This window comes from Orycteropus afer, unplaced genomic scaffold (genome assembly GCF_000298275.1).
Source record: "Orycteropus afer afer isolate SDZICR_OR568_19922 unplaced genomic scaffold, OryAfe1.0 scaffold00197, whole genome shotgun sequence".
Taxonomy (NCBI): domain Eukaryota; kingdom Metazoa; phylum Chordata; class Mammalia; order Tubulidentata; family Orycteropodidae; genus Orycteropus; species Orycteropus afer.
This window is the reverse complement of record NW_006921784.1, coordinates 755,206-776,344: the sequence shown is the minus strand read 5'-3', so window position 1 is coordinate 776,344 and position 21,139 is coordinate 755,206. Positions and strand designations below refer to the sequence as shown.

Below are 21,139 nucleotides of genomic sequence, written 5' to 3'. Positions count from 1 at the left end.
TTCAACTGATGAAGTCTCAGGGGACAAGATTAGTACCTGCTTTTCTGATTGCCATCTCAAGACGCCTCACATTATTGGTAATTGGTATAAGCACCTTTAAATTCTGATTAATTGCTGGAGAGACTGTTTTCAATGTTGAAACAAAGCCACAAGTTGGGGGGAGTAATAGAACCAATTATTCCTAGGTAGGCTTTCGGTAATAGATTTTATTATCAAGATATCTCATCTCAGTGGCAGACAGAGAAACTCATTTCATTAGATGACCAGACCTCGTGGAGGGAGACAAACACATTCACCGTGGCATAAAGTCAGCCTGGAGGAGTCAGTTTCAGAAATGGGTCTGGCTGGTGGCTCCAGATGACTAAGTCTCATTTAGGATCAATTTGCGTTTGTGCAAAAACCACTGTAAGAACACCAACAGGAGACTATGGTACCCAGAAGGAGAAGAGTGATACCCATGGTTGCCCAGTCAGTCCTCAGAGAACACGGGTGGCCTACGCGTGGGGAATGGAGGCAGTCTGTGAACACAGTTGTAAATGTGTTGGGCCATTTTCTATCGCACTGAGGTAAGAGGCAGTAATTAGAAGAGCTATCTCCCCGCCAGAGAGCCATAAAAGGTATTATTTACACCTGGCCCGTGGCCCCAAATGCCCTCCATATGGAATGCCTTTTTAAATCCTGCCGGTCCCAGCCAAAATAATTCATCCTTATGCTCTGAAGTATATAGCTATTTGTGTGAGGAAAGCGCTGGGAGGTTTTTACAACAAACCCCTTCACTCTGGGTTTGGTGAATGCTACCGGGGCAGGTTGAGAAGGGCTGCATTCTGACCTGCAGTTTGGAAACACAGGGCTTTGGATGGCCAAACCACACACACACAAACACAGCTGCCATGGAGCTGCTTCCAACTCATGGAGACCCCAAGTGTGTCAGAGTACGGTGTTCCACACAGTTGTCAGTGGCTCATGTTCTGAAGTAGATCACCAGGTCTTTTCCCTAAGATGCCCCTGGGTGAACTCAACTCTCCAACCCTTCGGTTAGCAGCCAAGTGTGTTAACTGTTTATACCACGCAGGGACCCCAAAACACAAAAACAAACAAACAAAAACCCAGAATCTGTCCTAGGGCCTCCTAAGGTCCTTGCCACATGGGGGCCAAGTTCTGAGAAGCCAGGAGAAAGTGGACAAGAGGGAAGATGGAGGACCCCTCACGCCTTCAAAGATAATTAAGTGACAGGCAGAGCTAGAAGCATGGCATGAGTTACGTGCCTTAGGCACTCTGAGTAGATGTGATTACAGTCCTTTTGCTGTCAAGTCAATTCTGACTCATGGACGCCCCAAGTGACTGAGTAGACACATCCCATAGAGTTTTCCTGGTTGTAATTTTTATGGAAGCAGGTATTTCCTCTGAGAGCTGCTAGATGGGTTCAAACAATCAACCTTTCAGATAACTGTCTGTGCCACCAGGGTTCTTTTATGCTCATTTTACACACAAGGTAAAGGAACTTTCTGCAGGGGTCACAGTTCCGAGCGTTGAGTAGGCTTAATTAAGGGAACCCAGTTAGCAAGCCATGGCAATGATTTAAGAACTCCCCAACTCCAAAGTCATGCTCCTTCCACTCCACTATAGCCTCAGAACTGGGACACAGGCACTCCATCCTAAGGAGACCAGATGTAGGCAGTGTACTAGAACGGGCTCACACCAGCTTACAAGAGTGCTTGTTAAATTATGTTGAAATGAAAGGTAATAATTAATCAAAACGTAGCATCTCCTAATTATTTTGCTACAATTTATGCTTTTGAGGTTATTCTGTCCATTTTATCTATATGGTAGAAATGCTACCTAATGGTGTCCCATTGCACATGAGATTCCACAGTGGCACAAACAGTTTGCACTCTGGTGGTGTAGTGCCTAAGGCATCTGACTGCTAACCAGAAGGCTGGCAGTTCAAACCTACCAGCCACTCCTCGGAAGGGAGACTGGGCAATCGACTTCCATAGAGATACTGCCTCAGAAACCCAAGGAGGGGTTGCTATGGGATTTGACTTGATGGCAGTGAGTTTGGGTTTTTTTGGTTATAAACCAAAAGGTTGGTGGTTCCGACCCAACCAGTGGTGCCATGAAAGAAAGGCCTGGTGATTGGCTTCTGTAAACCCCATGGGGCTCAGCTCCACTTTGTAACATACGGGGTCACCGTGAGTCAGAATCGACATGACAGCAATGGGTCTGGTCACTGGACACCACTTCCCAGCTCTGTGTTCAGTGCCATCATGTTGGTAGCTTGAAATCAGCCCTGGAAAGAGTATTTACACCACAGCAATGGGCAAACCTACAAAGAAACCCGCCTGCTCTAGAAAGCCAGTTGTTAATTTACCACACACTATTGCCCCGAGCTTTTCACCTGGGAGTCTGGCAGAGTCCTTCCAGATGGAAAGTCATCCAGTCTCTCAACCCCATCAATGGAAAGCTCTATCCTGGCAGAGAAATTCACCAATACAGAGAGGGACCAGGCCCTCACAACTACCCCTCATCTACTTTAGACCTTGTATTATTTTTATTTTCTCCTCTCAAGTTGGAAAATGCACCTCCCAAAGTTAATGCCACATACATAATTCATGGGCCATATATAATTGATGCCGGATTTAACAGAAGTAGAGTCATAAGTGGTTGTCTATTAACTATTTATGACCTTGCCCAGGCAGCTGAGAAGCCAGGCTCAGTGAGGAGATCACACCCATGCGCCCATGTTTTATTTAAACATTATTAAAAGTACACACTCTGCAGCGAGCCCTTCAATTCCACTCAGAATTAGATTCTGCTGTGAAGTCGCCTCTGGCCCTCAGAAAGGTTGGGAATGAATTTTGCTGGAATCGCTACTGTCTTTTCTCCCTGTGTATATGGAGGGCTGAGTTCCACCTCTCTCCATCCTTGACTTTCCCCATTCCTGATATGGGCCACCCCTCCCCAACCCCACTTGCTGTGTGACTTTGAACACATCATGTCTCTCCATGAGCCTCTATTTCATCACCTGTAAAGTGGGGCTTATCAGAGAAGCCACCTCAAGGGTTACTGTGAGGTAACTAACCCAAAGCAAACTCACTGCCATCGAGTTGATTCCAACTCATAGTGACCCCCATTGGGTTTCAAAGGCTGTAAATCTTTACGGAAGCAGGGGGCCTCATCTTTCTTCTGTGGGACAGCTGGTGGATTTGAACTGCCGACCTTTTGGTTAGCAGCCAAATCCTTAACCACTAAACCACCAGAACTCTGTATGCTTTAAGTGCTTACTGTGTGCAATCATTTGGCGCTTGAACCTCTATCACCTCTTTGAGCCTCACAATGCGATAGGCTGCATTACATGCCCCCACCTGTTTTACACAATGGGAAACTGAGGTTCTGCAATGTTAACTTAGCTGCTCAAGGTCTCAGACTCCAAGGACAGTGCTCTTCTTACCACTCCCCAGCAACACAAGTCAAAATAATCCAGTGAGGGTGTGTGTGACACAGGGAGACATGACATGCTGAAACCTAGCCAGGTGAGAAATCAAGAAGAGCAAGAGGAGCAGGTGGAGGCAGAGGGGGCGGAGAGAGAGAAGCATTATGCAACTAGCAGGTGTGAATGAGGGAGAGTGCAATAAGCAGGAAGAAAAGAAGAAAAGGAGGAGGTGATGGGTCTCTGTTCATATCTCTGACTTCTTGAAGGCTTGGACATTGCCTAGCACACAGCAGGCATTCACTAGACACTTGCTGAACCTGAGTGTGAGGAACTAACAATGGGCTACTCTTCTGAAAGCTGCCAACCCACACTGGTTTCATTGCTTAAGAAAAGCAAATCAAATCTTCTCCAGGTCTCCTGTCTATACCAAACCATTTCCTCTTTAGTCCACACATCCCTCCTTGTCTCTGAATTATTTAGGGAACTGTACATCTCCTCCTCTAGTTTTAAACTCTGTAAGGCTTCAGCCTCTGGCTTATCCATGTCTGCATCACCCATAACATCAGGCACAGCACAGGGCTAGGCTCATAGTAGGACCCAAACATAAGTTGGTTGATCTCAATTTCTAATTTTCCTAGATCAATGGAGATAAAAAAATATAAACAGGAGTCCCTAGATGGTGCAAACGGTTAATGCCTCTGCTGCTAACCAAAGGGTTGGAGGTTCAAGGTCACCCACAGGCACCTGAGAAGAAAAGCCTGGTGCTCTACTGCTAAAAAAATTAGCCATTGAAAACCTTATGGAGTCCAGTTCTATCTGGGGCATGTGGGGTCCCCATGAGTCAGAACTGGCCTGACTGCAACTGATTTATACATATACACAGATACATATTTATATTTAAATCTGTTGCATATGTTAAGCGGTTGAGGATAGTATTTAGCCAACAGTTACTGAAACTCCACTCTCTGACTGCCCCTAGACTGGAGGCTGGGGACCAAGAGCCAAATAAGACCCAATGAGACCCTCAGGGGCTCTCTGTTCAAGAAGAAACAAAATGAGCAACTGCAAAACTGAGTGTCTTGTGCATTGATGGGGTGAACACAGGGGGCCATGGGAACACAGAGGAGGTGAAGGGTGGAGATGACAGTGAGGGATTCCTGGAGAAATGAGATGTGGTCTGAATTCTGAAGGTTGAGTAGGCAGGCAGAGGGGTGCATGGGAACAAAGGCAGCGAGTCAAGAAATTACATGACGTTGGGGACCACAGGAGCTTCCTTCATGCTTGAGTAGAAAATGCAAAATGATGAGAAGCAGACAACCGAATAGAAAACTCTACAGGGGCTAGATATCAGAGGATCTTGCAGTCCATGGAAAGAGTTTGAACTTTGCTCTGTAGGCAATGGGGAGCCATGGAAGGTTCTTTAGCAGAGGAGTAACACACTCAGATATGCCCCTTATGGAATGATCTTCTGCAGGGAGAAAAAAGAGTGAAGGAGAAGTAGGAGACAAGTTAGAAGGTCACTGCAGAAGTCTAGGGACGTGTGTGAGAGTGTGTGTACATGTCTGTGTACGTGTATGCATGCGTGTGTGTATGTGTGTGTGTGTCCTGAACAGACAAAAGAAACAGATGGACAGGGGGATTGGGTTTGAAAACTACCTCAGAGGGGTCAAATCAGAAGGCCTGGCCAGTAATCTGCAGAAGCAAGAGGGAGAAGGCCACCCTGGTGTCCAGCCTGGGTCACAGGGTGACTGACAGATGGACTAAGAGAGAGCAGAAGTACCGCCTTAGTTTTTCAAGACCTGAGAAGTTTATTACACTTGGCTCTGGTGAAAACTGAGATGAGAGTTGGGTCAAGGTGCTGTTGTCAGGCACTTGCCAATTGGCTCTGACTCACAGCGACCTTATATGTAACAGAAGGAAATGTTGCCCAGTCCTGTGCCATTCTCACAGTCACTGCCGGGCTGGAGTCCATTGTTACAGGCACTGTATCGATTCATCTTGTAGAAGGTCTTCCTCTCTGTCACTGATCTTCTACTTTACCAAGCATGATGGCCTTCTTCAGGGACTGGTCCCTCCTGATAACATGTCCCAAGTACGTAAGATGAAGTCTTGCCATCTTTGCTTCTATAGAACATTCTTGCTGTATGTCTTCCAGGACAGATTTGCTTGCTCTCCCAGCAGTCCATGGTATATTCAATATTCTTTGCTGACACCATAACTGAAATGTTTTTTTCCCACTTCCTATTTCATTGGTCAGCTTTCACATGCATATGTGGTGATTGACAAGGTCATGGCTTGAATCAAGCAAACTGTAGTCACCAGAGTGACATCTTTGGTTTGTAGGGTTTTAGAGAGGTCTTTTGCTGCAGAGTTGTCCAATGCACCATGCCATTTGATTTCTTGACTGCTGCTTCCATGGGTGTTGACTGTTGATCCAAGTAAAATGAAATTCTCAACAACTTCCATTTTTCATGCTTTGTCATGTTGCTGTTTATGGGACCAGGTCAAGGTGAAGAAAGGTAAATGCAAACAGGTTCAGCCTCCAAAGGTGCATCTGGCCTAAAGCAATTTGTACCTACTTCTAAGGGTGGGGCTTAAATGTGAGAACTCATGTGAAGAACTCACTAACCTAACATCATCACCATCAACCACTGTATGAGATGCCATCATCCGATGACCTTCCGTTATCATCTCTGTCTCTCCTGGCTCCCCTTGGACACCACATCCTGGGGCTTCGATGGCTTCATCCAAGCTTTACTGTCAAAAACCAACAGGATATAAATCTGCAGATGAGCTGTTCTTGTCACCCCAGTGACAAAGGGCCTTGGATGATTTACAGCCAAAATATGCTTTTCTCCATAATGGCTCCTGGAGTTGCCAGGAATAGTACATTTACTAAAATTAATGGAAAAATCTCATTTTTTTCTTTTTTCCAGGAAGAGAAGTTTCATCAGTGGAGTAATTGATCCTGATCTGGATGTGCCCGTGAAAGGGCTGGGGGTATAAATCATTCATACGAAACAACTCAACACCAACAGTGAAGAATGCTCCAGGCTGGGGACAGGTGGAAAGGAACGAGGAAGATCCACCAACATCCTTCTTGCTTCTCTCCATGTTTTTCTGACACCCCCAGCAGAGTCATTTGTCAGCAGGCCTGGTGGGAAGGGCAGTGTGGTGTGACAGGGACAGCTTCAGAGGTGGGCATATAGGGATGACAATCTGAGCTCTGCCACTCTTCAACTCTGCAGCCCTGGGCAGGCCATGTCAACATCTCTGCACCTCCATGTCCTCACCTGTAAAAACAGAGCTGTGCCCACCTCCAGCGTTGATGTATGTGTCAAAGAAGACAACCATGCAAAGGGACCAATCATAGAATGACTCAGTGTTTCCTGAGGGATGAATGAATGAACAAATGCAGACTCGGACTGTGGAGAAGTCCATTCTATTTTCCTAAGAGGGAAATTTGTATCTTAAAAATGAAAGAAGAAACAGGCAATGCTTAAGCCAAAGAAATGAATTGGTGGTGGAGGTACTGGGCAGAGGAGAGATTTGGTGCCAGGTGGCCTTCTAAGATAGATCCCTGGGTGGTGCAAACAGTTTGCACTTTACTGCTATCCTGAAGGTTGGCAGTTTGAACCCACCCAGTGGCACCATGGAAGAAAGGTCTGGAAATCTGTTTCTGGGAAGATCACAGGCAAGAAAACCCTACACAGCAGTTTCACTCTGTAACACATGGATGCCATGAGTCAGAATCGATTCGACAGAAGCTACTTTGGCTTTCCATTGGTTTGGTCTTCCAAGAATTCCCCAAACCACAGTATATAGATCCTTCGCTTGGTCTGCAGATACTCTGAGCTCCCTTCACAGAGGAAACTCTAAGAAATACACTAGTGATGGCCCTTAACAGTATCTCCCCACACAGTGGGAGCTCCTCGAGGGGTAGGGTGGGTCTTGTTCCCCAAAGGATCTCCAGTGCCTAACATGAAGCTTGACCCATAGTGTAAGCTACAGATACACAGTGGATCAATAAATGAACCAGAACTCTCATGGCCTTGCAGGGTTTTAGTGATGATTAAAAAGAATGTATGGCACCAAGCAGCTGTTCTACTGTCTTACAGGGATGGGATGGAAGAAGGCAAAATGTTGACATGGAACTAGATAGGTGAGATGATCTCTTCTAAGAAGCCTAGGAAACTATTAGGATGCCAGGCCAACAGGAGGGGCCTCAGGCACAGGGCTTATCTCAAAATGACAGTGCTCATTTAACTCTTACAAGGGGTTCTGTCTACACTGTGAGCTTCTACAAAGCAGGGCACTTATGCTTCCTTGTCCTTTTCACCAATGCCTAGCCCCGTGTCACACCCCTAGTTGGTGCTAAGAGATACGTGTTGAATGAGTAAGTGACTAAATGAGCAATATATGAAAATATGGCTTTCTTGCTTCTCCGAAAGGAAATTTCCCAGGGCCCAAAGTCAAAAATAGGTTGGTGAGTTTGGATATCCACTGTTGGGAAGAGACTGCTAGCCTGACAGTGTCCTCTTGTGCACTGTTCACCCCAATAGGCAGCAGTGGGTCACCCAATAGGTAGACAATGTTCAGACTTAGGATCCCAGCCAAGCTGGAAGATGTCCTCTCCTCCCAACCACAAACACACTACAACAGAGAAAAGTTCAGTCTCAATACACTTATCCAGAATCTTACAATTGGAACACAGAGAAAGATGCAGGTTGAATTTCGTCATACATGCAAGCTTTGTGTTTTACAGGTTTGTATCATTTTCATTTTGTTCTACCTATAGCATCGCACCATAATCTTTTTGTATTTGGGGTTCTTTAAAAGTCTTAATCTAGGCCTGGAAATGGGGATCGGGAAAGGAAAGAGAGGGAGGTGAGAGAGAGCAAAGACAGGGGGAAAGAGAGCAAGGGACAGAAGGCCACCACCCCTGGACCTGCCCAGAATGCCTGGTGCCTGGCCAGTAAAGACAACATCAGAAGAGAGAGGCTGGGGACATTCTCTTGCTGCAAGGCAGAGCATGCAGGAGGGGAACCCACTTCACTAGAAGCAGGGCTGGTTAATGAGGGAGTTATCTTGTCATAGGCAAGAAAGAGTCTTCCTTCTCCCAGGGCCATGAGGATGGAGGAGCCGCCAGTCAGAGGCCTAGACCTGGTCTGGGAACCTCATTCTCTGTGTGGTGCCTCCCCCACACCAAACAGCCAGGCTGTCCTCAGGCCTGTCAAACGCAAAGCTGATGGGAGTGACACAGGCCCTGGGAGGCAGTGGCCCGAGAAATATATTTGCCGCAGGAGGACAAGCCAGTGAGAACTGTCACAAAGCCAGAGTAGACACGGTGGGGAAAGCATGACTGGGATTAAGAGACCTCTGGGGCAAGCCCTGGTGGTACAGTGGTTAAAGCACTTGGTTGCTAATCAAAAGGTTAGCAGTTTGACTCCACCAGCTTCTCCATAAAGTGTATAGCCTTAATGACCCTGTGGGGCAGTTCTACTGTCCTAGAAGGTTGCTATGAGTTGGACTCGACTTGCTGGCATTGGTTTCTGGGCCAAGCCTCAGAACCCTGTGGTTTGTCTCAGTGAGGGTTCTATAGTGGTCAGCAAGGGGCAGGGCCCGAGGCCATCCATGTTCACAGAATCCCAAATCTGGAGTCTTGAGGATGTCTCGGCTGGAACAGAAAAGGTGGACCGGGCTCCCTCAGATGCTCAGTCATCCTTGCAGGAAATTGTTCTCAGAAAAATGCACTGATGGAGAACCTTCCCCCTGGCAGGAACGCATTTAAATTGCGCCTTGGGCCACCCCACAGGCAAAGCATGGTTTAGTGGCTAGAAGAGTAGACTACAGAGTTGGACAGACCTGGGTTTAAGTTCTTACTAGCCTGCGGCCTTGAGCAAGTGACTGCAGAGAGCTGAGCCTTGACTCAGGCAAGTAGATGGCCCTATGCCTCAGTTTCTCCATATGTAAAATGGAGATACGACTAGTATTTACTTCACTGGGCTGATGAGGGTTTAAATGAAGAATTTTTAACACAGAACCGGACATGGTAAGTGTTCAATACATGGTGGCTTTATCATTATTTTTGTTGTTAACGGCCCCCAAAATAGTTCTGATGCTGAGTAGGTGTCACTACTTACCTTTCTGAAGTCTGTTTCCTCATCTGTAAAATGGGGATAATATTTCTGACGTAATGGGGTTAGTACAAGGATTATAGGAGATAAGACACAACGTACACATTCAACAGCCATTGACTCCCTTCTTTTACTCTGAGTGGAACGTGCAAGGCAGGAAAGGGAAGTCTGGGGTCTGGGACATAAGCGTGTTTGCCAACCATTCAGCAAAAATGAATGCCATTGGTCCACCGTAGGCCTGCCCTGCCCCCAAGGGCTTGCAGCCAATGACAGGTCGTCTCTCTGCCCATCTGGGGCAGTCTTCTCCTTACTTCCTGCCTATTCCAGAAGACTGGAAGACAAGCACATTACCCTTCCGTTCCAAGACTTTCGTCCCCGTGGACCACGTAAAGAAGAACTCTCCATTCCAAACTCTCAATACCAAAGAGGTCCCAGGCAGGCCTGCGGACTCACCAGCTCCATGCAGCGCCGGCTCGCCTCTGCCTCCCGCTGCACCAGCTCTTCCATGTCCGCCTTCAGCTCCTCCAGGCGCCGCTGGTAATAGCGGCTGCTCTCCCGCTGCTGGGACTCGGAGGCTGCTGCTTGCGAGAGCTCCTCGCCCATCTTGATCAGGCTGTCCCGGAGCCGCATCACCAGGACCTGGGGGAAGAGGCAGAGAGCACACGCCCACCGTGGAGTCAGAGGCCTGGGGCCTAAAACAGGGGCTCCAGGAAAGAAATCCTTGACTTTCTATAAAGTGATTCTGATAATAATTTGACTTTCTGATATAAAATGAAGAATTTACTTTCAACAGGGAAGATCCTGCTACTCAAGAGTTGCCGGTCTCTGGGTGGTGGCGTTGTGCCTAAGGCATTTGACTGCTGACCAGAAGGCTGGCGGTTCAAACCCACCAGCCACTCCTCTGAAGGAAGATGGGGGGCAGTCTACTTCCATAACGATACTGCCTCAGAAACCTAACAAGGCGTGGCTATGAGTCAAAATTGACTTGATGGCATTGAGTTTGGCTTTTTTGGTTTGGGTGGTGCAAACGGTTTGGGCTGACCTACTAACAAAAAAGTTGGCAATCTGAAGCCAGCCAGTGGTACCTAGGAAGAAAGGCATGGTGATCTGTTTCCATGAGATTAACAAAAGCAGCAAACCCATTGCCTTCTAGCTGATCTTGATGCACGGTGACCCCATGTGATACAGAGTAGAACTTCTCTATAGAGTTTACATGGCTGAAATCTTTGCAGAAGCAGATTTGACAGGCCTTTCTCCCATGGCAGGGTGGGTTCAAACCACCAACCTTGGGGTTACAAGTTGACCACAAACTGTATTTGCCACCCAGGACCTTCATGTAAGATGGCAGCCATTCAAAACTCTATGAAGTGCGGTTCTGGCCTGCAGCATAGGAGGCTGCAAGAAGTCTGAATCTACCACCTGTTCTTTTTGTGTTGGTTGGTTTTAATTCTGAGAAGTAGTGTAACACACTGATGAGAACCCTGACCTTGAAGATGCTCTGGGTTCTAATCCCATCCCTATCACTTCCTGGCCATGTGACCTTGGGCAGGCTATTTAACCTCTCCGAGAGATGGGTGAGGGGAGTATCTGTGTTACAAGAGATGCTGTCAGCATTTAATGAGTTAAATTATGTAGAAGGTTTGGCTGAATGCTTGGCATGTATATGACATACTCCGTCCACATTGGAAATTATTAATATTTATAGCAGCTTTCATTCCTCTCAAGGTTTAGGAGGTGGAGCGGTACAGCAGAGAGAACACTAGACTAAAGGGCTAAACCCCTTCCGCCATGTGAAGTGTGGTGTCCTGATTTGTAAAACAAGGGGGTTGGATCTGGTAATCTCTCAGGAGCCTCAGCTCTAACATTTACAGCATTTTTCCTTTTCCATGGGAAAAAGATCCACAAAGAAACAGTGGAAAAGTGCTCTGGACGTTGCTAAGCTGCAGAAGACAAACCCAAGGGCTGTTCTGCAGAATTCCTTCACTGGTCAACAAGCTTGGAATCAACTGATCACATGTTGACACAGGATGGGGCACCCAGGAGTATTTTAGTCCTTTGTTAAGTACTCAGGGCCCCAGCACTCCATGACCTGGACCTGCTTTTCTGCTAAATTCACATAGAGATGGTAGAGGGAAAAGTGAATTGGGTTCAACTTAACGTGTTTCTACTCTCTTTTTTTTCCCTTCTCTGTTGTCACTTAGCTGTGCTAGAATCAAGTAAGAACTGATCTGTGATACACCACGGTGTTCCCTATTAAATCATTTTAAATGTGTAGACCACAGCTTCATGGTGGTCTGCAGAGAGAGAGTCAGGCCTTTAAGGATGACATATCAGAACCACTGGGATCAAGGCAACGAAGAATTTCCTTGTGTTTATCATTCTTAGCAGCCTTATTGGAGACCAAATGTCTATCAGGAGATTGGGAGAAAATGTTTCAGAGTGAGGACTTCAACCTCCTATTGTATAGATGTGCTGTTACACTGTGGTCTACAGACCACAGCTGGTCTACCAACTGGCTACAGAGAAATTGGAACCAGGGACCAGGATGGCATAATGGGCAAGTGTCCACCCACTCTTTTCCCAGACACTATCCACTTTTATTAACTGGAAACCAAAACCCGCCCCAGCCTAATGTTCTCTCACTGAACTCCTAAGCCTTACGATGAATGAGGCCACTATAAAAAATTCCCAGCATGCCACCATGATTTGAATTCAGCAGTATTCTTGACATGCTAACCACTGAGCTAAGCATTCTGATCATGACCAAAACCAACGAGTTGCTGTTAAGTCCTTTCCTATGCATGGCAACCCCATGTGTGTCTGAGTAGAACTGTGCTCCATAGGGTTTTCAATGGCTGCAGTCTCTTGGAAGGAGGTTGCCAGGTCCTTGTTTGGAGGCATCTCTGGTAAACTCGACCTGCCAATCTTTTGGTTAGTAGCCAAGCACTTAACCATTGTGCCACATGGGGAGTTAAAGCCTGACAGTGTGGTTTTGTCTTGAGCAGTCATATGACCTTCCTGATACCATCTTTTCATTCATCACATGGGGCCTACACTACCTGCCCTGTGGGGTTGTGGTGACATCAAGTGGAATGGAAAAGAACTTTGATGATTGAAATGGCCTCTCCGAAAGCCCCATGTCACTGGCCTACAGAGCTGAAGAGGTAGATACCTTCTTGCGTTCCCAGCCTAAGGGCAATGTGAATGTCATTATTGGGCAAGTCTCAGCTGTCTGTCAAGGTCCACGCCACCTCCTCCTGGAAGCCTCCTTGATTCTCCATCTGAAAAGATCTCTGCACTCCAAACCCCACAGGCTCCTCTCCATGGTATGGGTATTTATGTACATGTCTTAGCCACTTCTGCAAAGCTCTATGCTTCTGGAAAGTAGAATCTGTTTACACATCTGTCTGCCAGGCAATCAAGCAGGGCCTATATGAGATCAAAAGGTCAGCATTTACTCTAATGCAAAGATGAGATGATAAAGGGGCCGGAAAACTAGAGTACTAGAAGTAGAGCAGCCAGAACACAATTACAGAGAATGTCGACACTCTGTGAAAAATGTAACTAATGTCACTGCTGAACAGTGTATACAGAAATTGTCAAATTTATTGTGTAAACTTCCACCAAAAACACAATAAAATATTAAAAAAAAAAAAAAAAAAGAACAGGGCCTAGCACATACTAGGTGCTTAATACATTTCTGTTCAAAATGAGTGTTCAGTTTATAAGTAGATGAGTGGGTGGAAGGAGACAGGAAGAATGGATCAGTGGTTATACTCACAGGAAGGCAGAGGGGTTGAGGGCTGAAGGATCAAGGAATAGAGTAAGAGAAGAAAGAATGAGGGGAAAATGAAGACCAAATGGAGCGGGGTGGATAGATGAATGGACAAGTGAGGATGTTTGGAGATGAGTAAGACGGATGGATGGAAATAGGTAGGTGGACGAATAGATGACTTGTTGGTCAGTTGGTAGAAAGATGGACAAAGAGAGAGAGGGCACACAGAAGAAGAGAAGGGAGAGAACTCGGATGGGGAACGGATGAGCAATGTATAGTCAGAGAAGGTTGTGTGAGTAGATAGATAGACAGTGGGAGGAAGGACAGAGCTTACACAAACGCCCTCACTGGTCTACATCCAAGCAGTGTTTACGTGTCAGTGTTGTTAGGTGCTGTCAAGTCGACTGCAACTCAAAGTGACTTCATGTGATGGAGTAGAACTGTCCCATAGAATCTTCTAGGCTGTAATCTGGAAGCAGATCACCCAGTCTTTCTCTGGCTGGAGGGGTTCAAATCTCCAACCTTTAAGTTAGCAGCCAAGCACTTAACCATTGTCACATCAGGGCTCCTCCTCTGTGTCAACCAGTACCTCAAATCTCTTGATCTGCACTCTCTGGAACTCTGTCTTGTTCTCCAGATCACAGATGATTGCCTCCTGCCTGCTGACGATGGCTCTATCCACCGTGGACTGCTCCAGGTACTCGATGTGCATCTGAGCCACCTGCAGCTGGGGGCAAACCCGAGAGGTCCATTGGCCACCTGTTGGCCCAGAAGCCCAGGACACGGACACATGCACGACCCAGCCCTGGGCCCACACATACCACCTCCCTTTCTGCTCAGGTGCCGCAGGTTGAATGTCTGCAGAAGCAAGAGCTGCTGGGCTCTGATCTGAGGACGCTGACTGAACCCTCCCACCGGCTCCTGCCCCTGGGTCTCGGTTGCTGGGAAGCAATGTTTCCTGGGCCTTCAGCATCCAAAGCAGGACTTTCAAACAGTGCTTCTCTTACCTTCTTTCCATAACATGCTAAAGGAGCAAAGCCAGTCTGCAAGCAGCAAACTTTAGCATCAGGGGACAGAGCCAAGGGTGGGTCTGGGGACAGGGCACACATACCAGTGTTCAAAACCTGGCTCCAGCACTTTCCAGCTCAGTGAAGCTGGGCAAGTCAGTTTCTTCATTTTTGTTTGGAGGAGTGAATGAGATTAGTGACTGGCATGTAATAATGTTGTTGTTAGGTGCCATCAAGTCGATATCGACTCATAGTGACTGTATGTGACAGAACTCCACAGGGTTTTCTAGGCTGTAATCCTAACAGCAGGAGCTCTGGTATCATAGTGCCTAAGGCACTTGACTGCTAACCAGAAGGCTGGCGGTTCAAACCCACCAGCCGCTCCTTGGAAGCAAGATGGGGCAATCTACTTCCATAGTGATACTGCCTTGGAAACCCAAGGAGGGGCCGCTATGTGTCAGGTCTGACTCGACAGCACATAACAACAACAACAATCCTAACAGCAGCAAATGGCCAGGTCTTTATCCCAGGGAGCCACTGGGTGGTTGGAACCACTCACCTTTTGGTTAGCAACCAGGTGCTTAACCACTGTGCCACCAGGTCTCCTTGGCACATAATAGTACCAAACCCAAAACCATACTCACTGCCGTCAAGGCGATCCTGACTCATAGAGACCCTCATTGGGTTTCCAAGGCTGTCAATCTCTATGAAAACAGACTGCCTCATCTTTCTTCTGAGGAGCAGCTGGTGGGTTTGAACCACTGACCTTTTGGTTAGTAGTCAAGTGCCTTAACCACCAGACCAGCAGGGGTCCTTATAATAATAAGCACCCAGCTGCTATTATTTGTTGTTGTGTTTGCTGTTACTCAGGCATTTCCTGGAGATGGGGTCACTCTGTCCATAATGCTCAGCAGACACATGCAGTGGTCCTCAAAGGGCTTCAAGGGTTTCGTGGATAATAGCAGCCCACCAATGATGGGGAAGTCAGAGATGTTGGGAGGTACTTCAAAGAAAGACTTCTCAAATGGCCAAGATCCCATCTTGCACAAACCATCCTCTGTCTCTCAAAGCTATTTTCTCAAAGGGAGGAAAGCCTGCACTGAATAGGCTAATGGGTCCCATTGCATATGGTGTCTTTGGATGCTGAACAGGCACAGGGCACAGGCAGGCGTGTGTGAATGTGTGTGTGTGTGCATGCACGCACGTGCTCCCATTGTTCTCGACTCATCTGGCACTCAACTGGAGCTGAGTGAGTGTTGAAGGAATGAATGTGAAGGAATGAACGACAGCTTCCAGGAGCCAAAATGTGTACACCAAGCAGGACGCCTCCCCTCCCACTCCACACACGATGGGGAGCAGCAGCACCCCAAGCACATACTTGTTCTTGGAGCTTGTGCTTCTCCTTATTGGCTTCCTCCAGCTGCAGTTGCATTTCTTGAATCTGCCCAATGTCAGCAGCAGACTGATGAGGCAAAAAAAAAAAAAAAAAAATCACTCTGAGATCATGGATGTGTTGGGAAACCATCCTCAGAACTGCCTTCTCCCCCAACCCACAAATACCTAAGTCTCATAGAGCTTGTATCATCACAATGTTAGTGTTGCTGTTAGTGGCTATGGAGTCAGGCCCCAACTCAGGGTGACCCTATATACAATGGGATTGGATTAGTGGGATCCATAGGGTTTTCACTGGCTGATATTTCACAAAGAGACTGCCAGGACTTTCCTCCTGTAAGACAATAGCTAGCCCCCAAAGTTACCCTTTCCTGCCAACATCCTTCATGCAACTTTAACTGAGTCACTGCTCATTGTGCCCATGGCTTTTCTCAGTTGTCCAGTACTTTTCTACCCTCTGGACAGCCCAGACTGAAACGTGCTGGCCGCTGGGACCAAAGTCCATGGAGAGAGAACTATCTGATGTCAGGTAACAAGGATGCCAGAGCTGGCTATTGGCCTTGACAAGCCACGGCACCTCTCTGCACCTCCGTATCCCCATCTGTCAAATGAACTGATTGTCTCTGGGTGGCCCTTCTATGTAAGATTTATTCAGATATTAAACAAGGCAGTGGAGAGTAAAGGTTCTTAAAAAAAAAAAAAAAGAAAAAAGTACAATTAAATGATTGTGATTACCTCGGAAGAGAGACATTCTTGAAGGTAGAGGGGCCCTTACTTTCTATTTTCCACACATAGGTATTTATGTTTATTGTGGCTTGGGTGGAAGTCTACAGAGAAAATTAGTTTCCCATTCAAGAATCCACACACAGTTTGGTTTGTAAAGTTAGCTCCAATCCCCTCAACGTCACAGCGCGCTTCCTGCTTCCTGCCTGGGTTCCCTGTGTCCGTGTGTCCTTCCTTCCTGCCTTTTGAGCTTTGTTTGGGGGCAAATGCTGCCCTTTTGATTGACTATTGATTTGGTTGATTATTCCTCAGGAGTATTACTGTTTGCTTTATAGGCCTGTCTGGTTTTTGGCTGTAAGCTCATCCCTAGGGGTGGGTTCAGTTCCAGGTCTGAAGGGTATCTAAGGCCCACAGTCTCAGGGGTTCCACCAGTCTGTCAGACCAGTAACTCTGGTCATGATTATGATTTTGAATTTTGTTCTACAGTTTCTCCCATTCTGCCCAAGAGCTTCTGTGGTCCCGATCAAAGTGGTCAGCAGTGGTAGCCAGGCACCATCTAGTTCTGGTCTCAGGGTGGTGGTGGCAGTGGTTTCCAAGGCCCATTAGTCCATTGGACTAATTGTTTCCTTGAGGCTTTGATTTTTGTTACTCTTCTTTGTTCCAAATGGTGAGAGGCCAATAGTTGCATCTTAGATGGCTGCTCACTAGCTTTTAAGACCCTAGTCACTACTCACCACAGCAGGGTGTAGAACATTGTCTTTGTGAACGATGTTATGCCAGTTGAGTTAGCTGTCCCCCAAGACTGTGGTCCTCAGCCTCTAAGCTCAGTAATTCATTCCCTCAAGGTATGTGGTTATGGCTAAGAAGTTCTCATAACTTTGTCCCCTATATGTCTACTATATACATTGTTGTTGTTAGGTGCCATGAACAAAATGAAACACAGCCTGCACAATCCTTGCTATATGTGAGCCCATCATTGTAGCCACTGTGTCAGTCCATCTTATTGAGGGTCTTTCCTTTTATTGCTGACCTTCTACTTTACCAAGCATGATATCCTTCTCCAGGAACTGGTGTCTTTGACAACTATATACACAGATACATTTATTTACAACACATACAAATATGTATGTAGAAATAGCCTCGGCCAAACCTACATATGGTTGTGTGTGTAGTCCCTTTCTACTACCTGTACCTGTTCAACCTGTCTGTCTGCCTGTGTATCCACTCCTAGATTACTGTTTGTTACTCCTGATGCTGCAGGATTGTGTCTGTGATAGTGTTCCCCTTGGTTGTTTGTAACTCTTGTGCACCTCTCAGTGTCTTCTTTGCCTTAGTGATATTGTGCTGATACTGTGTCCTTCCTTACACCCAATTAATATGTGTGTATTATCTTTGTTAATAGCCTTCCCTCCCCTCCCCTCCCATACATATGCAATGGGTGTGTGCATACACTGATTTTATAATTAAGCAAACAAAGAAACTTCCATTTTGGACCAAATAAGTGTGATTCACAGATGCAGAAGGTGCCACAGGGTATCTCTGTGGTGGCTGTTATAATATAAATGATACAGTTGATTATTTTTGTGATCATTGTCATTGTGTAGCAGAAACTACCCCAGATGTACTCTCTGTAGGACACATTTGAAACCTGGCAAGCATTTTACCAGGGATCTCCTGGGACACAATGTGGGGAAGACACTCATTGCTCCCAGAGGGAGCTGTTGTTCCCAGTTTCATAGACCAGAAGTCAGCTGGGGACCCTCATCACATCCCTTGACACCCCCTCCTAAGCCTCTGTTTTGCCACTGAGCCCCCTAGTTGTCTCCTGAGTCCACCCACTCCTCCCCAACTCCACTCTACCTCCCTGGACCAAGCCATGGTTGTCTCAACTGGAGTACTGCAGCGTTCATTTCTTCATGAGCCATCTACTGAGCACACGCTAAGAGCCGGGCACCCTTCTAGGCTCTGAGTTATGTGATGGATGAGAAAGAAGAGAACCCTGCCCTCATGGGCTGAAAGTCTGGGCTGGCATCCTGGTTAGTCCTCCATCCCTGCCCGTGCCCCTTAGAAAGCTGACCAGTGGTTCCCATCACCCATAAAATAAAATCCAAACTCATCACAGCCTCCACGACCTGCATCTGGTCCTCCTCTGCCAACCTCATGGAGCCACCTCATTCCACACTCCCCTGACTGACCTCCTTTCAGCCTTTCAAACACACCACCAAACATGTGCTGTTCCCTCTGCCTGGAACACTGCCCTCCCTCCACCTTTGCTGCCCTACTCCACTCGAATTAACTGCTGCTGCTTGTTCAGATCTTCATCCAAGTGCCACTTCCTCAGGGAAGCCTTACCTAACCCCCAACCGAAGTCAGGATTCACTGAATCATGTTTATGTTCTTTCTAAACTCAGCTCAGTTTGCAAGCCTCTGCTCAGCTCTGCGTGGCTGTGGTAAGGTCTGTCCAGTCTGCCAACCCATGAGCTATATGATGGCAGGAACAGAACATGCTTACGTTCACACAGTATCTTCAGCGTTTCTCAGTGTGTAACACATAGCACGTGCTCAGTAAATATTGAATGCATAAGCAGATTGGTGGAATGGTAGATGGACAGGTAGAAGAAAGGATGGATGGATAAATGGATGAGTGGGTGGGTGGATGAGTAAGTGGGTGAAAGGATGGATGGGTAAATGGATGAGTGGGTGGGTGGATGAGTAAGTGGGTGAAAGGATGGATGGGTAGATGGATGAGTGGGTGGGTGGATGAGTAAGTGGGTGAAAGGATGGATGGGTAGATGGATGGACAAATGGGTAGAAGGATGATAGAAAGAAGGGTACACGGATGGCAGGGTAGATTGATGGAGGAGTGGACAGTAGGGTGATGATGGATGGATGAGTATAAGGATGGGTTGATGAGTAGACAGAGGTATGAATTAAATTCTTTCTTGGTGGAGATGTCCTCCAGATATCACACACCATATGACAGTGACATTCTTCTCCCTTAGGGCCACATAAACTTTTACAATTCATATTGATCACTGTGGCATTTATCTCTCCAAGGCCCTAAGATCAGGAAGCCACTCAACCATATCACCCTTACAACATCCCCCACCCTCCTAGCCCAAGGCCCCTGAGCCTTCTCGCACCATTACCTGAGCAATGAGGTCCTTGTGCTTCTGCATGAGCTCGTTCAGGTCATCCTGGTCCTCATCAATGCGCTTCAGGAGGTCTGCCCTCTCAAACTGCAGCCGGTACAGCTGCTCATCCACCTGGTGGGAGGCAGGACCATGGGGTTGGGTGAGGTGGAGGGTAGGGGAGCAGCAGGGCCTTGATGAAGAGCAGAGAGATGCTTACCTGAGCATGTCAGGTGAGTAACCATCTGCCTATGGCCATGGGTGTGCCAGTGCCTGCTGGGGGGATGTGCATGACAAATGGGGAGCTACATGGTCACGTGTGACAGCTGTGTGTTTGTGTGTCCATATTGGGCATGCACTTGACTGTGTGAATGCAGTGTGCATGTACGTTGAATGGATGTACATCTGTGTAAGCCCACCTGGGAATCTATGTATGTATATTTATAAAGGTGCATAACACATATGAGTGAGTACACATCCCTGTCATCTACCTGAGACCAGACATTTAGCTTTGTTTGCAGATGTATCTCCAGTACTAGGCATCATATCTGGCACTTAGCAGGGACTCGATAAATATGCTTTGAATGGATGGATGGCTTTGGGTACTTATATTATTTATGAGGGTATTAATTTTGTATGTGTCTAATGGTTACGTAGGTGACTGTTTATGTGTTTCCCTGCATATCTGTGTGTATATTTGTATGTGGCTCTGTGTGGCCATGTTCCTCTTCATTTAGTGCAAAGAAACTCTGGGACAAAAGAGCCAATTTTAATCTTCCGACAAACTTTTGCCTTCAGATCTGTAGTAACATGTAAAGTTCAGGATTTTGAACATGTCAAGTCCAAGTTTAAGTCAGCCCTGTACACCCAGACAGGGAACTTAGAAACTCAGGCAGTTTTCATCAGTATAATAGATCCAGAATATATGTTAGTTTCTCCTTCCCCTTTTCTAGGGAAGTCTATAATACAATGACCGTGTCCCCCATCCAATGGTGAGTACACAATAACCAAAAAACAAACCCACTGTTATCGAATTGATTCTGACTCATAGCAACCCTATACAATGCAGTAGAACTGCCCCATAGGGTTTCCAAGGCTGTAAATTTTTACAGAGGCAGACTGCCTGGTTTTTCTCTTGCGGAGTGGCTGGTGGGTTTGAAGTGCTGACTTTTTGGTTAGCAGCCAAATGCTTTAACCACCTGAGCTCACAACGGGTCCTTAATAAATGGTGGGTCACCTTATGGTAGTAAGCATACCTGAGTCCATGAGAGATGCCCTCATCTTTACTTAAAGGAGTGGACACAGAGTAGGCCAACGATAATGACCAAATCCCCATTTATGGCAGCGAGTGTACAGTAGGACTAGTACAGATGCCTGAGGTGGTTTTTTTTTTTTTTTTTTGCTGAGTCTCTTGGGTTTTCTAAGTATAGGCTCATATCATCAGCAAATAGGAATAGTTTGACTTCTTCCTTACCAATTTGGATGCATTTGATTTCCCTTTCTTGCCTTATTGCCCTGGCTAGGACTTCCAGTACAATGTT

At 46.7% G+C, this 21,139-nt stretch overlaps 1 protein-coding gene across 1 annotated transcript in view; it reads right to left on the bottom strand.

Moving 5' to 3' along the window:
- The window catches only part of MYO18B (myosin XVIIIB), a 368,096-nt gene that overhangs the window by 90,004 nt on the left and 256,953 nt on the right, over window positions 1-21,139 (bottom strand). The window contains exons 33-36 of the mRNA XM_007947984.1: window positions 19,617-19,733; window positions 15,731-15,814; window positions 13,935-14,072; window positions 10,024-10,209 (exon numbers count right to left, since the gene is read on the bottom strand). Of these exons, the coding sequence (XP_007946175.1) occupies window positions 10,024-10,209; window positions 13,935-14,072; window positions 15,731-15,814; window positions 19,617-19,733 (525 nt within the window). The remainder of the gene's footprint in view (window positions 1-10,023; window positions 10,210-13,934; window positions 14,073-15,730; window positions 15,815-19,616; window positions 19,734-21,139) is intronic.